The sequence below is a fragment of the Hermetia illucens genome, chromosome 1, assembly GCF_905115235.1.
Source record: "Hermetia illucens chromosome 1, iHerIll2.2.curated.20191125, whole genome shotgun sequence".
Taxonomy (NCBI): Eukaryota; Metazoa; Arthropoda; class Insecta; order Diptera; family Stratiomyidae; genus Hermetia; species Hermetia illucens.
Window position 1 is genome coordinate 74179104 of NC_051849.1, and position 18277 is coordinate 74197380.

The following is an 18277-nucleotide window of genomic DNA, read 5'->3' on the forward strand; positions in this document are numbered from 1 at the left end:
CAGAATCGATTGGCAGCAAGCTTGGAGAATAGTTCCATGAGTAACCCACCAGCAACGGAAGGATGCACATCGCGGATGCAGAGATTGTCGCAAAATCTATCTATTGAGCAAATATCTAACATTTGTACGGATCCTGATTGTGACATTGCGAATGATAGCCAAGACGACGAACGTGCCAGTCATAAGGAATCGTTAGATTCAACCGAATATTTGATATCGACAATGACAACCCCGTCATCGCATGAGAATCTACTGGAGTGTACGGGCTCCTGCGACCCTCTCTGCGAGGCTTCCAGCCAAGAGGATATCCTGTGCGGTGAGTAATACTCGTATGTGCCCTTGTGCAGTTATTCATTGATACAGAAATTATTCATCAGATAATGTGAAGATGATCTCAGTAATTTCGATGAAAGTTTCCCTTGAATATTTCAATAAGACCATTGAGGGGTTGCTTGGAAAGAGTGCTTCGCCTGAGTGCTTCCTTGGGATTTTTATTCTAATTGCGAACTATTCAACACCGACTTCATTGAAAAGAATAATTTCCAGTATAACTATTCCTGCAACTCAAACCGTGCTGGGCAATTATTGTGATTGCAAATAAATAAGTGCAAGGATAGCAATGTTCTGGGTGGCCTCCTTTCCCATTCATTCCGCGCGAACCGCTTTGCAGCCTTTTCAAATCCTTCAACAGAACCCACTGCTTCCATTTCAATCTCTAACAAATGGATTTCCATTCCAGACGAACAACGCCAGCAGCAGCACCATTATTCACACGAAATGGAACAATGTGTGGAGGGACAATCCGCAGATGCAGATGAACAGGACACCCAAGCCTTCCATCACCATTATGAAAGCGAACAGGCCTGTAATTTGTCGGACAACGAGGAGAATTATTCAGATGCAGAATGGAGTTCTAGCGATCAGTATTCGCAGCAGCCGCAACAAACACATTTGCAACCCGAGCCTACCACCGAAATAATTAGTAATAAATCGTCGAAGAAAATCTACAAAGCTGTGGCGAAACAATGGGGTATCACGTGTAAAATGTCGGACCAATGCCGCTGCATGGAGTGCCAAAGTCATTATTTCGATTGTGAATTCGACGATGTAAGTATATTAATTGATTTTATTTGCGAAATTAATTTAAATCGGATATAACGTTAATTGGTTGGTTCGATTCTGTTGAATTCATTTTATCAGGAGCTTAAAATGTTAATTACTCCACTACACTTAATTACTACTTCTGCAAGCTCTTGTTTCAAAAATGGTATTCATAAAAATTGTACACGCATGTGAATTGCAAATGGCCGTTGGAAAAGTACTTGAATCCTATAATAAATCCTTTACATGTACACTTCATCGATAGCTAATCTTTTCCCATTCCCTCGACTCAGGGATATCAAGGGAAATCGCAATGCTTCCTAAAGAGCTATTGCGGGGATGTATCCTTTACTAGTGGTTTTACCGTTGTGCGTGTGTGTTCGAGATGGAGGAGAGGCATACCCTCGGAACACTCAAACCGTAGTTGCCCATTGTACTCGACTCCCCCGTCTAATGCAATATTCCAAATATGTTTATGTATCGCAGAATCTCCGTTAGTGGATGGAGCATATCAGCACCAAAGATTTTATGTCGCATGAGTCTATAGGCCGAGCCATGAAGAAAATTAAACCCCCTTTAGTTAAGGCAGCCGAGCTTTCATTTTGCTCTGCACAAAACGACCAAGTACCCAGAAGAGGACAGCCATATTGAATCTAGAAATATAATTCAATCGGCTTCTATTTTCCTGAACAATTTGCTTGGTGATTAGTGCAACCTGACTATTGCGATAAGCCAGCCCTTCAACCGCTAGTCAATCAACTAAGTTGCCGCCCTTAGGATCACATACAATTCAGCTTGAAAGACCGTTGGTTATTGTCCCAAAGAAAAAGCCTACTTCTCATTTTTACCCGAGAGGTCGACTCCTGCTCCAGAACCCTGTTCTGTTTTTGAGCCACTGGCACCGATAATACCCAGATATAACATTGTTTGCAATACGACTAGCTTCCAGTGAAAACTTTTTTGTCTCACCTTAATCCGCCACACTACTGATACATTAGCGAACATCGGCCTAACGGGAGCAACATATATTCACATTACTACCTGAGGGCTAAGCTTCCATTTTGAGGCAAAGGCCCATCTGCACAGCCGGAGAGTTCGTTTCATCTTTACCTCTATATGTTTGTTCCAAAGAAACTTCTTATATAGAATTACTCCCAGATATTTTATTTTGAAGAGTTGAAGAGTTGTGCCTCGCATCTCTGGAAGGCAAGATAGTTTCCTCCATTTTCTAGATAACACCATTGTAGTTTCATTTGCATTTACTGAAAGCCCATCCCTGAAGCACCAACTGTCAATCAAATCAACGGCGCGTTATATATTGCTACACAATGTTCCAAAATGCCGAGCAGCAGCTAACACAATCACGTAATCGGCACACCTCTTTGGCTGCAACCCTTCGGTGCTTCCATTGTTATTGTTATGTTTGTATCTCTGTGAGCATAGATCCACTTAATTAAAGTATCATCGACACCATGCTCTCTGGCGGCATCACAAAGTTTGCGGAACGGCGCACGGTCAAACGCCCCTTCAATGTCCACGAACACCTTTCAGAGTTGCTTCCTCTATCTTTGAAACCAAAGAATGGAGACCAAACTCACAGTCATGATACCAGCTGAAGTGATGAAATCACAGAGCTTCTCTCCATTGCATTGCATTCACTACTGCCCAACAACAAATATGTTGAGCATTTGCATCGTAACCCCTTAAAAGTTCGAGGACACTTGATTCTGCATACGCTACCAGGTTCCTTGTATCCTCCAGCGATGCAAGTAGTTCTTGCAGAAATAATCATAGAGTAAATAAACGGAGGCACCTATGATGTTTTTCCTCTCGCCATTAATCTGGTATTGTACGATGACCATGACTAGATCCTGCGAACAGAACTGTCCCAGCATGGTTGCTTCCAACCGTCTTCACATCAGGACATAATCTTTCAACGTAAAAGATCCTAGCCCCCTTTACTGATCCAATGCCATAGATTCTATTAAATCGAACCCATGGCTCTTGCACCAGAAAATGTAGGGGCAGTCTTGCAGCTGGCCAGCAGATAGAAGGAGGCTTTGGCATGCTACTCAGGCTAATATGTAATAGAAAACAGGTAGACTCATTCGCCACGGTCAGTGTGTAGCCAGGTTTCCTTCACACCCGACTCGATCCCGTCATGATTGATTTCTGTGAGAGTGGCCGCATTTGGAGGTGCAGCAGTGCCCATGTCTTCATCCACAAAGGGTCTCATCTCTTCGCACGGAGCATTCTCCTTTTTTCCACTTAATACCTCCTCTTGCGGTGGACGGTTTATGTAGACCCAATCACACAAACTGGCTCAAGTTTCGTTCACATTTCTAGCTTCACTTACTTCCGCTTTTTCCGTTAAATGTGTGGGAGAAGTTACTAATAGTAAAGATTTATTCCGTAGTCGGTTCACTATCCTTCGTTCACAGTTTAATTGTAGAGGAGTGCACCGAAGATGCCACTATTATGTATGAATCGGAGACCATCATTGTTCTTCACTCTCAAGATGAAAATGAAACTCTACAGTTTCCTGATATGATTGAATTTCAATCTAGCCAGGAAAAAGTGAAGCACCTTCATACTCTTTTGATCCAGTTCGAGCACTAAGCTGAAATCCTCCACCTTTATAAATTTGTCCTCCCTGGCATTCATGAACTTTACCCTCCAATTTCGGAAATTAATGCTCGGATTCTGTTTACCCAGAATGTGAGTGAGCTCGGTATTTACAATGGTGAATGTAAGCCGATCACCAGAACTCAAAGCTGTGATAACCTGCTGGCGCAACTTCAAAGCAGCCTCATTAGTACACTCCAAATGGAAAAGCCATCGGGAACACCTTGATTTTTAACCCAAACTGGGCTACAGCTTTCGCATATATCCTCTTCTTTCCTGCCTTCGTGTTCGCATTTTTGTGGGAGTAACTAGCTCTATTAAGATATCGCTTGCTGATTTGATCATCTCCCGGCACACCGGTCCTAGTCCTCGCTGGAAGCGTGGATTCAGGGCCTAGTGCAGAGCAGCCCACACGCCGGCCAGGGTTACCAATCAATTGGCCGTTTTCAAAATAACAATCTTTTGCAGCATAGATAGGACATTGGTGGTCCATCACGTTTCAAATTTCTTATCAAAATGAAACTTCATTATCATGTTATCCCTCGGGGACAGTAATTTAAGATACCATCTAAAAAGGATATTGAAAATTCTCATTCTAAAAATTGGTCGGCTTTTCTGCTTCTGTATGTGAAAAAGAAGAGGAGTCAACTACAAGAGGACTTCTAGGCATGTCATTTTACATGGTCAGTGATTCACAAGCAACCCAGACTCGGAAATTCGTTTAACTCCCTGACTGTCATACCGAATTTGGCTTGGTCTGCCAAAATTACCGCAGCATAGATAACTGTCTGCATATCGGAGTAATTCTCACATATTTGACTTCTGTTTCCTGTTTAACTTCTATGTCTGTTTCACAACTGTACATACTTCCAATATCCAATATCATGATGACTAGTCATCGGATACGGACGGTTCTTCAAGCGGAAGAGAAATCATTTCACCCATCAATGCACTCACACGGATTAGAGGCGCTGGACTCAACGGTCTCCCCGCAGAGGTATTTATCGCTGCACCTGCAGTTTCTGCTACTTTCAATCGTACGAGTATCGTGAGAATCCGAAAACTTTTCCAGAGAATCGAAGAAGGGGATGATGATCGGCTACTTTCTGCTCCGGATCCAACTGCATTGACCACATCAACACCCTGCGGATTATTCTCGAACTGAGGGTGTATCTGTAGTTCTCGACCCGGAACTAACAGCTATCATATTATCACAGCGATATATGATGATACAAAATGTCATGAGCTGCATCGAGCTAAAATGTGAGAGGAATTTAAGGTCGAAAATGGCATCCGCCAAGGTTACATCTTGTCATCTATACTATACGGGATGGAGTCTTCTTTTAGGCGCCGATGCACCGCAAGCTGCGGTGATAAGTCTCACTGTTGAGGTCACTAACAATTCAGTCGCATTTCTTTTGTCTGCGTCTGAGTCTTGGGTCTCGTTACCATGCCCCATTCAGAGGCTCCGTCTCTTCCAACTAAAACACTCCCTTCATTTGTTCTCTAAAGCACCGAGCCTATTCTGAAAAACGGATATAGATTCATTCAATGTGATGTAAACGCTGAAAGAAGTGTTCTCCCCACAATGAATCCAACAATGAATCCAAATGAAGCCATCTCTTTCCCGCAATGGAGAAGTTGAAGTGCTGTATTCTCAGGGACGGTGTTAATGTTTACCCTCTGAAGTTGACAGATGTAACTCCCACCTTAGGTTGCCCACATCTGGGTAATCCTTTCTTCACCTCTTACTCATCCGCTAGACAGTCCAGATTCCTGATTTCGGGAGAGCGCATGGGTTCTAGGTAGCAAAAAACTGCTTTCGTGCCTAGAATGTTCTTGACTGTCTCGCAGAATGTATTCTCCCTATCAGTTTTGACCTGAGTTCTACAAGTAGGTTCGATTCGAGTCCGCTAAATAGATTTGCCGTCTATCATAGTGTTTTCTGGTTTAGCGTTGTTAAAGATTTCTGGAAGAACTTCCGTGAAAAAGTTCCGTTCGTTCAGCTTGACGAGAAGGGCCTCTGATCATAGTTTGATTCCACTCTTTCTCTTTTGAGATGATGTCGTCGCCATCAGTGGAGTCACTACCGTCGCTATTCAACTCAAGCTGTTGTTGCGTTTTCGCCTTTTTTCGACAGTATCTGGTCCATTTGCTTACTATCTCGTAGAAATCTTCTTGCTCCTCCTTCTATTATCAATTGTTTATTCCCCTCAGGAGGGGAGAAGACACTGCGTATTGTACAGCTAGGGCAGCGCTAGCGATTTGCTTTCTCATCAGCTCCTCCTCGGTTGTCTTCCAGGAGTTTCGCTGATGTGTAATAAGATCCAGGAGTTCTTCCATCTCTACCTCTATTTTTTAAACATCCAAAGATATTTCGCGGGACGATGCTAACAATCTTAGTTTAACATAAGGCCACCCCGTACTTCTTGCTTAACCATCTCGCTGGTGAAATGACTTGTGTTCCCGCCTGGCCACCGAGTTCATCAATCTTTTTGCCCAACAAGGATGTCACGTAACTTGGAGCCACCTTTGCCCGTTCTCCGACCACGAACTCGATGGAGTCTCTCATTTTTTATCTCTATTACCCTCTACAATGTCACCCCCTTTCTCACTACAAGTCAACTTCTCCCGTGACATAGTGGTCTTTTCTACTTTTCCAGTAGATGACCGTCACAGTTTCGCACTTTTTGAGAAGGGACTTATATTTGAATCTCCTATTTTTGTTGCCAAAAGCGACGAGCATGGTATATTGCCGCTCCTTCCAAAAATATCTTCTATTGTTGGTAATGTCATCATAATTGTTGTTGTTGTTGTTGCCATTGAATTATTGGTCCCAGCTGCAAGCCGCTATCGCTGAGCAGCTCAAATGTACAAGTACAAAAAAAAATCTCAATTCCGTTGTTAACTTGAGCAATAAAGAGCTGCTGATTCACTAACGGATAATATAGGTTCCAGGGTGAAACCTACGGTGGATTATAAAACTTGAGAAGCGCCTGCTGACCCAACGTTCTACTACCAAACCCTATCTCCACTTCGACGTGGTAATCGCTGGGAGAAAGCAGAGAAAGATGAAGGTGAGTGCCGCGTCGAGAAAACGGTCCAATAGTACCAACTGGTCCTCCAGGCTGGAAGTTGGGAAAGCTCTCCATAAAAAGCTAATATTACAGAGTCACGCAAGGAGCCTCGGACTGGACAGATTAGATTCTCCAACGACCGACTCAGCAACAAAAACGCACAAATGATTTGTGCATTTTCTCATGGAACGTGCGGTCCCTATAAAGAAAGAGAGAACCAGCTGCGATATCGAAATTATACTTAGAGAACAGCGAAGCAGGGTGAGAGCCTGTAATCGGGCGATACGTCGGAACTCATAGATTGTTTGAAACTACCAATCAATTAACAGTGTCCCACGAAAAGGTTTTTAGAAGCACCTGGTTTGGGCGAAAAGTCTCCAGACTTGCCACACACTCTGTTGAGCGCATAAGCGGACTCCAAGACCGAAACAGGGGGAAAGACCGAAAGGAAGAACCAACAGGTCTGTGAACTCGAGAAGTGCAGGCAGCAACCACCACCATATGAGCATTTTTTTGTAGGGAGGTGAAATGCATTTACGCACAAAGTGCAGACTCCTATCTCAGGCAAACTATCAACTAAACCATCCCCTGGCGACACATTACTTCAGGCCAAATCTATTCAGTATAGAAGCAAAACCCCGTGGATTCAGGGAGTCCCAGCTACCTTGGCATCTCTCCTATCCATCTCCCTCTTTTTCGCCTTAAGAATGCCTTAAGTGTAACGTGCCACTCGGCTCCACACTTCTTCTTCCCACCTTCTGCAGAAGAAAAAGGTGGTGCAGGGGCATCATCCATCACGTCCGTAATTTCCCGATTGTATGCAGGTAAGATTGAAAATATCCGTGACCGCTGAGCAGCTGGGTTAGGTAATAGTCAACCTCACCGTGCTTTCGGTTGAACCACGGCTGCTCGTCTTTTAATAAGATACACAGAAAATCTACCTCTCGATTCTTTTTCCTAAGATTGCTGCCATGCACAGAGAGTGCCGGCTGTCTCTTCACAAGCGATAGCTTCCTTATTTCCGTCGCCTTTCGTGAGGTATATAAGCCTCCGCTCGGCAGCATGGAGAGCAATCGGAATAATTCCCGCTATCTCCATTACAGCTGGCTTCGGAACGGTACGAAAGGCGACCGCAACTCGCAAAGCCCCTCATCACCTCGGCACATTTCCCTACTGAGGGACTCAGCACATATTTCGGAGTCGTAAAGGACGACGGACTGAACCGACTGACTGAACGACGCCAGCTGAATAAGGGACCTCCGACGTTGGACACCAGCCGACATATCGCAAACATTCTAGCCGCGGCCTTGTCTGCGATGTTGTGGATCCGCTCGAAGAAGCTCATCTTCGAGCCTATCATGATGGCCAGGTATTTCACGGCGACTTCGACAAAACCATAGTTTCACCAAGTTTCACCAAACCTGGACAGAGAAGACTGTGGGAACCCTCTCCTTGGTGAGCGCAACGACTTCAATTTCCTCCAGAGCTAGGGAAAATCCATGCTCAGCTATCTATTTGCTTACTCGCTGCATCACCAGTCCCACTGTGCGCTGATCTCAACCGTGCATGCAATAAACATCATCATCATCATCAACGGCGCAACAACCGGTATCCGGTCGAGGCCTGCCTTAATAAGGAACTCCAGACATCCCGGTTTTGCGCCGAGGTCCACCAATTCGATATCCCTAAAAGCTGTCTGGCGTCCTGGCCCACGCCATCGCTCCATCTTAGGCAGGGTCTGCCTCGTCTTCTTTTCCTACCATAGATATTGCCCTTATAGACTTTCCGGGTGGGATCATCTTCATCCATACGGATTAAGTGACCCGCCCACCGTAACCTATTGAGCCGGATTTTATCCACAACCGGACGGTCATGGTATCGCTCATAGATTTCGTCATTGTGTAGGCTACGAAATCGTCCATCCCCACGTAGGTGGCCAAAAATTCTTCGGAGGATTCTTCTCTCGAACGCGGCCAAGAGTTCGCAATTTTTCTTGCTAAGAACCCGAGTTTCCGAGGAATACATGAGGACTGGCAAGATCATAGTCTTGTACAGTAAGAGCTTTGACCCTATGGTGAGACGTTTCGAGCGGAACAGTCTTTGTAAGCTGAAGTAGGCTCTGTTGGCTGACAACAACCGTGCGCGGATTTCATCATCGTAGTTGTTATCGGTTGTGATTTTCGACCCTAGATAGGAGAAATTGTCAACGGTCTCAAAGTTGTATTCCCCTATCCTTATTCTTGTTCGTGCTTGTGTTTGACCAGTGCGGTTTGATGTTGTTGGTTGATTCGTCTTCGGTGCTGACGTTGCCACCATGTATTTTGTCTTGCCTTCATTGATGTGCAGCCCAAGATCTCGCGCCGCCTGCTCGATCTGGATGAAGGCAGTTTGAACGTCTCGGGTGGTTCTTCCCATGATGTCGATATCGTCAGCATAGGCCAATAGTTAGGTGGACTTGAAGAGGATCGTACCTCTTGCATTCACCTCAGCATCACGGATCACCTTCTCGAGGGCCAGGTTAAAGAGGACGCATGATAGCGCATCCCCTTGTCGTAGACCGTTGTTGATGTCGAATGGTCTTGAGAGTGATCCTGCTGCTTTTATCTGGCCTCGCACATTGGTCAGGGTCAGCCTAGTCAGTCTTATTAATTTCGTCGGGATACCGAATTCTCCCATGGCCATGTACAGTTTTACCCTGGCTATGCTATCATAGGCGGCTTTAAAGTCGATGAACAGATGGTGCAACTGTTGTCCATATTCCAACAGTTTTTCCATCGCCTGCCGCAGAGAGAAAATCTGATCTGTTGCTGATTTGCCTGGAGTGAAGCCTCTTTGGTATGGGCCAATGATGTTCTGGGCGTATGGGGCTATCCGGCCTAGCAAGATAGTGGAGAATATCTTATAGATGGTACTCAGCAACGTGATACCTCTATAATTGCTGCACTGTGTGATATCTCCCTTTTTATGTATGAGACAGATTATGCCTCGCTGCCAATCGTCAGGCATTGATTTGCTGTCCCATACCTTGAGCACAAGTTGATGAACCACTTGGTGTAACTGGTCGCCTCCATATTTAACCAATTCGGCTGTAATTCCATCGGCTCCTGGCGACTTATGATTTTTTATGCAATAAACAGTGCCACAATATCGTCCGCATAATCAACCAGATGCGACTCATCAGGCATCTCAAGTCGCAGAAGACTATCGTATAAGGCGTTCCAAACGCCCGAACCAAGGATAGATTTCTGAGCCGCTTCCTATGTTACCTTCCTTCTGCACTGTCCTTCCCCCTTTAAATAGTACCTTAACATCCGCAATAGGTAGCCTGGAGTATGGAAACGATTTTCCAGTTCCTTAAGCATGTCGCACCAACTCGCAGAATTAAAGGCGTTTCTTACGTCATGGGTCACACGGAGCATCACTCGCCGACAATGGCGACTGTGTGCATCAGCCAATTTTACCGCTTGGACCACTTCCTCAATGGCACAACTGTGGATCGCGTCGCTCAAAAACCATATTCTATTGGTGAGTAGTCTCCAGATGAACTTCTCAAGCAGTTTTCCCGCTTTGTCCAACACACTTAGCGGACGATACGCTGACGGTGCCTCTGGGTCACCTTTGCCCTTACTTATCAGCACAAGTCTCGCAACCTTCCAGCGGGAGGGAAAACACCCGCTGTCAAACATGCCTTGAATGTGCCGAGTAGCAAGTCCGGCTTCTGTTTACATACGAGTTTCAACACTTCGCTAGGAATACCGCCCGGTCCTGGTGCTTTTTGGGCAGGAGCACCTACTTTAATTCCTTTGCAGTGAAGAGTGGGCGTTCCTCAGTTCTCAGTCCTTCATCGACAATCATCAGTTCGGATGGGGTGGACAGCAAAAAGGGCCTGCACGATTTCTTCCACCTTCGCTGCTTCCATAGAACAAGGCGACCGATTGGCACCGAGTTTTTTGTAAATCAGCTGATACTCGAGGTCCCATGGCTCTTTCCCGATGTTACACTAAGGACTCCGTAGCAAAAGTTACGTCGGGGATAATTCCCTCGCAACAAGGTCATCGGAGTGCTATCGGTATTTGGCGGCCCCTCGAGAATATAGTTAGACGTGTCCCATTCGATGGCTCTGGCGTTAAAGTCTCCTCCGACTAGAATTTTCCATTCCGTGTTTCTAATCTCGTCGTCCAAGACGGCGAGCCTATTCTGAAAAACTTGTATTCGTCACTTCCACACAACGAACGCAAACCAAGCCATCCCTTCGATCATGAGCCCGCACTCGCAAGTTAACCGTGTCTCTCACCTAGATGGCAGCAGTGCCAGATATATCTACATACCATAATGGTGAGCTTCTATTTCGGTGCTGTTCGCTGAGAAACAACAAGTCAAGTCTTCTTTCTTGCACCATATGCCCCATCAGGTAGTGAGCAGTTGCACTCCTATGCATGTTCACTTACTCAAAGACCTGGCAACGCCCACAATCAGGGACATGAGCAACGTCTTCTTTTTGCAGAATGTGATCTTTGCAAAGGGCACAGAACTTTGCCGAATCACAGGTCTTCGTTTTGTGCCCGGATCCGCCACATTTGTAACACAAAATACGTCTGTCCTACCCCCACTATATGGTTGGAACTGCTCTCCGCCTTACTCTACAAATAATCCATCCAATCTTTATTTTTCTGCAATGGAGAAATTGACTCGCTATCTGCTCAAAAACAGTGGCCAATTTTTGTCCTCTAGAGTTCACAGACGTAACTCCCACCTTAATGTCGCCCACATCTGGGTAATCCCTTTTTATCGCCTCCACCTCTTCCGTATTAGTGAGACAATCCAGATCTCTTATTTCAAGGGTGAACATGGGTTCTAGGCTGGAAACCACTGCCTTTGTGTCTAGAATGCTGTGGATTGTCTCGCAGAACTTACTCTTCCTTTCGGCTTTCGGCCAAAGTTCTACAAGTATATCGCCAGTTCGAGTCCGCCGAATAGATTTGACATCTGCCCCAGCGTCTTCTGGTTTGGGGTTGTTGCGGACTTCTCGAAGATCTCCCTTCATTCGGCTTAATGAGTATGACCTCTGACCGTGGTTTACTCCTTCTCTTTTTCTTTGACGCTGACGTCGTGATCGACTTCAACTTTGCTTCAGTGGAGCTGCTGTCGCTAATCAACTTAGGTTGTTGTTGCTGAATTTTCTTCTGTTTTCGACGCTGCTTGGTATGCTTGGTTACCACCTCACGGAGTTCCTCCCGATGCGTCCTCGTCGGCAGATCCCTATTGTTTCCCTTGTCTTCTTTTGTCAATTTTTTGTTTCTCTCTGGCGGGCTGCAGAAACTGTGTTTTGCTCTAGTTGCGCACTAGCGATGTGTTTTTTCCTCAGTTCCTCTTCGGCTGTTATCTAGGAATTATGCTGGTGTGCTACTGCCCAGCAGTTCTTCCATTTTCATTATGCAATTTCTTACATCCATGGAGATGATAGCAGCTTTCTAGTCGCCTCAACCGTTGGGACGGCGGCCTTTCTAATTTTTCAGACCATCGTAAATTGGCGCTTCTTGCAAATGGATTTATAATGGAGTCTCCCATTTTAGCTGCTAAAAGCGGTAGGCGTGGTGCATTGCTGCCCCTTCTCAAAATTCCGGCTATTGTCGATTGAGCCGTCGTGTTTGATGTTGCTGTGTCATTGCTGTTGTTGTCATTTTAATTTGTGTCCCAGCTGCAAGCCGCTATCTCCGCTTGAAAGTCCAGTCTCCTTAAACGATTCCCGTGATTGTCCGGGGAGGACAAATGGGGGGCGGCACAAATCCTTATGGGGGGTTGTGTTCAAAGCCAGGATCAAGCGCTAGTCATGAGTCCATCTCAACTGAGCCTGCACTGCCGACTTAATGGTGTCATAGCTTTGAACGTACTTGCAGCCCTGCCAAGATTATTATCCGGAGGGAGGCAGCTGTAACATTAATCTTATGGGCATATTAGAGCAATCGGTTGAGCATTTTGATGAACTGCTCAACAACGAAAATATATGTAGGCGAGTTGGAGGTCCCGCTAACTGAAGACGACGAGAAATGCTGCTACCACTAACCCTTCAAAACTCAGTACGTGCAATTCATCGGCTAAAAACCATAAGTCGGCAGGAGTGGATGGAATTACAATCAAACTGCTTAAATATCGAGGCGACCAACTGCAGCGACCGGTTCATCAACTGATGCACATGGTGTGGGACAGCGACATTACTGGCATCGAGGCATTATCTATCCCATACATAAAATCGGGGATATCACGCAGTGCAGCAATTGTAAAGGTATTACGCCACCGTGTATTACTGTGAGATAATGCTGCTACTAGGCATGATAGCCCCATAAACCTAGAACATCATCTTTTCAAACATAAATCAATTATATCTATTATCTATTATAAATCTGTTAATGATTTATGCGGTATCGCAATATCTGCCGATATTTTGGATTTTACTCAGATATAATATGTTCAAGCATAACTCAATTGAACAACTTGGAAAGACCCGCTTGAATTATTATCCAACAAATTGGTTCAAGACATATGCGGGGATTGCGAAAAAATTCAGCAGTAATGGCTCCAAAATCGCTCATCGACATTATTGCCATGTTGTTTCCGTGAACAATGCGAGCGTTCTGCCGCACATGCAAAATGCGACATACGTAATTCAGCGCATAATAACACACTCAATCTAGGGCATAAGAATTAGCTCAAGTCGAACACAAAAAGGTCTTGAGCACATTAGCAGGCGCTGGAAGGTAAAAGCAGCTTGGGAAGGCACGAAGTGCAGTAGGAGGTTGAAGCAGTATCAGGTGGTCCAGTGCAAAAGGTAGCAGTACAGCAGCAGCTCAAGTGCCGTTCTGGTGAGGCAATTAATTAAGTTAAGGAACTTATTACTATGTAAAATATAAAAATATAAAATCATTATACTTAAATTAAATCAAAAGTCATAGTTATCATTCCTCCCTCAAGCCTTTAGGAACCTTTCAGCCACCCTTTAAAAGAAGTTCCGTCGGAACATCGCCAGTAACCTGGAACAAACGAGCCGAGGTAATATTTCGATGGGTGTATCTGAGAATCGCCCCGTCGTTGACGAATCTTTCAAACATCGAATCGCTCCGTCGTTGACGAATCTATTAAACAGCTGTTATCATCGGCTACCTGGTGGAGCGTACGGATGGCTTGCCAGGGGACGCAATCCAACCCGTGAGTCACAGTTTTCAGGAAATATTCCTTAATTGGGTCCTCAGGCTTAGCTCTCCAAAGGATCCTGAGTCTTAATTGATCCTCCGGTCTCAATTGAATCTGCCGATATATTTTAGTGATGTCACTAGAATATACATATTTAAATCAGCGTATTCTAGTGAGAATGTCGAAGATGTGATTTTGCATCTTTGGACCCGGATGGATTATCTGATTTAAGCTGACCCCATTTGGAGTCGGACTTGATACGTTGAAGATCATCGACCCATATGACCCGACCCATATAGCAACAAATCAGATGTCCTCTCTGCGGGAAGCGATAAAAAACTGTTAGAATATTACAGCTGTCAGTTGCACCATCTTTTCATCGACTTTAAGGCCGTTAATGATAGCATAGCCAGGGTAAGACTGTCCATCCAGATTGGGCTGCGTATTAATGAAGGCGAGAAGAAGTACATGGGGGCAACGTTGGTACTAAAAACTAAAGAAGCGATTGCATTAAATTGGACTCGTCAAATGAGAACAATAAAGATAGGAGATTACAACTTTTGAAAAGTTCTCCTATCTAGGGTCACAAATCACAACCGGTAACGTCGGTACGTCGACGAAATCCGTGCATAATTGTAGGAAACCAACAGAGCCTTTTTCAGCTTACAACTGCGCGATGGTTGACGGGATAGAGCGTTAGTCTGCCAATCTCGCTGCTCTAGGTTCGAATCCCAGTCATCATAAGTATCTGTGTTTAGCTCATTGCTGTGAGCTTATCAATTGTACAGCGTTAAGTATGATGATAGTGAAATTGAAACACAATCTGACTGTGTGGATGCCCTATATTCCACTGAGTAGTGAACAGAAAACACTAATATGGTCAAAGCTTTCACTATACATGACAATGATCTTGCCAGTCTTTATGTATTCCTCGGTGACTTGGGTTCTTAGCAAGAAAAATTGCTTTCGAGAGAAGAATCCTCCGAAGAATTTTTGGCCCCCTACATGAGGATAGACGTAACGATAACGTAACCTACATAACGACGAAATCTATAAGCGATACCATGACAGCCTGGTGGGGGATAAAATCCGGCTCCAAAGGTGCAGTGGGCGGGTGATCCAGTCAGGGAAGAGTGTAAGGACAATATCTATGGTAGAAAAAGAAAACGTAGCAGACCCTGTATCCGATGGAGCGATGATGTAGGCCAGGGTAAAAAACAGCTTTTAGGGATACCGATTTGGTGAACCCCGGCACAAAACCAAACTGTATCGAGTTCCTTACTAGACCGGATACCGATTATAGCGTCGTTGATGATGACGATGATTCACCAATAACTTCAAGAGTTTCGTTATTCTTTCAAATACCTTACTATATACTCAAACTTCACAATTGGTTTCTAAAAAAATTTCATAGGACTTGGATTCTGGGCATACCAAATATTGAAGGATAACCTCCAACAGACTAGCGATCATGAATTATCTATAGTTCGATCTTATGATGGTAGATTCAGTTTATTGAAATTAAATATGTTGAAACCTTTATGAATAGATGTGATATTATTTTCCGGCCCACTAACACCATCCATTGCAGAAATTAATTGACTAAAAGCTATTTAATTAATTTCGTTGTCAATACTTTTAACCGCATCATTTTATATCTCGATTTTGCAGAACGATCATCAAAAGACAGATGGAGGATTAGGCGCTGGAACACCAATGTTCATAAGCGAGGTTATGCATGGCACGGCTTGTACAATTCTCTAAAATTTACATCAGTTTCATGAACGACAAAAACGGCCAAAAAGATAATTATTATATTTGGGACAAGCCCCGATGGAATCGCCGCAATTAAAGAGAACAAAATCAAGTAAAAAACATAATGTATGAAAATATGTATGATGCACTTACAATGGAAGCATAAATGTTGTACGCACTGACTAGTCTTAAAATAAAAATTAGCATATTTGAAACATGTGCAACAGAAAAGTGTGTTTAAAAAATAGAAAATAGAAACTGTGTAATTGAACACAAAAATAGTATGTCTTTGAAAAAAAAAGTTTTAATTTATTCCTCATACAAATCTTGTTAGTATACTCCATAAAAAAAACTACAACAGAATATATCCTAAAGATACTGCTTAACCGAGATCAAGCCTAACAGTGAATACGCACAGGAAAAGTAATAGTTGGAAAATTATCTTTATTTCGTCCTTTTTACTTAAGAGATGACGCAGATGAAAAAGAGTAGGATTGAACGAAATTTTTATAAGTGTAAATGTACGTGTCAAGAAATCTATATATTTTTTATAACCAACGACTTGAATTGATAAACAATGAATGGTATCTGAAGCGGAGAAAATCTACAAGTAAAAATCCATTAAACTAAATTTATATGAAACTATCTAAATATAACTAAGCTTTATAAATCGATATCTTAGTCGAGCACACATGAAATTTAGAAACTGCACACAGTGGAAATGTCATTGTGTTATTTTAAAATTTTAATCTAAATTATATAATATAGAAAGTTGAAGCGAATAAATAGAAAAATAAAGAGAATACTTGATTCTGACTCGGACAAAAACTCATAAAGTATTTTCACAATCATATTCCTTGGAGCAAAACTTGGACTTGAATGCGAAGAAGAACGCATTGTTGAAAAACTTACACCTAATTGTAAGGATTTATAAAATATTACAATTGAACATTAATCGCTATTAGAAAACACACATACACATGCGAGTGCATTGTAAATTCGAACAATTTGATAATCTGTTATTTGTAATTGTTAAAAGACTTCAAGACGGCCTTTTTATAATGTATTGAAAGAATTTGAGAAAAACGATTAAATATTTGACGAAGCAGAGTAAACATTTATTAAATATTAAAATCACATCATAGCAAGTAGGACCTAACAAATACTACAGAAAGAGAGCCAAATAAACTCACGATTGAAAGCCTACAAACCATTCTAGAGTGACGAAAATTATTGACTGGAAAATTTAGCCCGAATTTTTTTTTAGATAATCTTTTCTTTAAAGGTTGACACCAATCCAACCAATTTCTCGTAAGGATCAGATAAGCAGGATCTGCGAAGGCTGTTTTTGTTCGATTTCCCTACTTTTTGGGAACGCATTAGGCAGCTAGAATGGCTTGTAATATACGAAAAATTGAATTTACCGAGAATTAAGCGGAAAGGGGATGAGGAATCAAAGCTTTTTATACATTTTTCAAAATAAAGTCAAGCTAAACATTTCAGAATTTTACTCCAGTAACATATGAATTGAATTTGTCAAGCATGGGAAGCTAAATGTGTATTATACGATTGTTCATAGTCACAGATTTTCGATACTCTGAAAGAGAAATTTACATTTTTAATCCTGTTCGAAATCCCTTCCAACCCTAGTTAGGTAGACACTTTTTATAAAAAAAATCAAACATTTCCTCCGCTTATCATTCATTTTTCATGTTGGACCTCCATTGTGCCCTTACAAGTATGTTTTACTATCTTCTACCAAATCCTTCAAGATATATTAATTTTTGGGCTTCATATGAAGCTCGTAATACAACACGAGCTGAAACTAAGTTTGGTTACTTTATATTCATTTCTGATTTGTTCTTCAGTGAAAGTACTTCCTAATCAAAGCCTTAATGTAAAGAAAATCCAGTATACTATACTTCGTGCTCAGTTCTCAATCACCAACCACTTCAGATGTGGTTGTTACTTTACTTTCCCTCAATTGGAAGTATCACTAGTATCACAAATTCACCATTGCTTATCCTTTCCAATAGTTATAGCCTAAGGTCATATATAAATCTATTAAATACTAATAATCAGTGCACCAATTTAGAAAGTTAACAGTAGTTGTCAATTAAGTCCTAAGTTTCAATGTTTAAAGTACTGTACACGAAATTATATTTGTAACGTATTATAATTGTTACTGACTTTGTTCTACGAAAAAAGGCCAAATCATGCATCCACTACGTGTGCATATACTTTTGTATAATGACAAAGACGGGGTGGACACTCGAAATTTCCAGTGGAAAGCAAAATACAACTAATTTGAAGTAAATCATATATACTAGCATCATTGAAATACAATATCAAGCGAATTAAAATATGAGAGAATTGTCTTACTATATACACTGTAAACAAAATATACTTATTTGATTTTGGAAGGAAATAAATTACACTTTATGTGGAGAAAGTAAAATCAAATTTTATCTAGTTAAGGAAGGCTGCCAATTTTGAAACAAGTCGGGAACCGGAACCAAAGGGCGGGGGTC

The 18277-nt window shown here is 42.7% G+C and overlaps 1 protein-coding gene across 2 annotated transcripts in view; it reads left to right on the plus strand.

Moving 5' to 3' along the window:
* Nucleotides 1–17601, plus strand: part of LOC119646727 — a 61059-nt gene extending 43458 nt beyond the window's left edge. For both annotated transcript variants that reach the window (XM_038047307.1, XM_038047308.1), the window contains 3 exons: nucleotides 4–316; nucleotides 740–1107; nucleotides 15663–17601. In XM_038047307.1, the coding sequence (XP_037903235.1) occupies nucleotides 4–316; nucleotides 740–1107; nucleotides 15663–15755 (774 nt within the window). In that variant the 3' untranslated portion in view covers nucleotides 15756–17601. The remainder of the gene's footprint in view (nucleotides 1–3; nucleotides 317–739; nucleotides 1108–15662) is intronic.
* The last annotated feature ends 676 nt before the right edge of the window (nucleotides 17602–18277 follow it).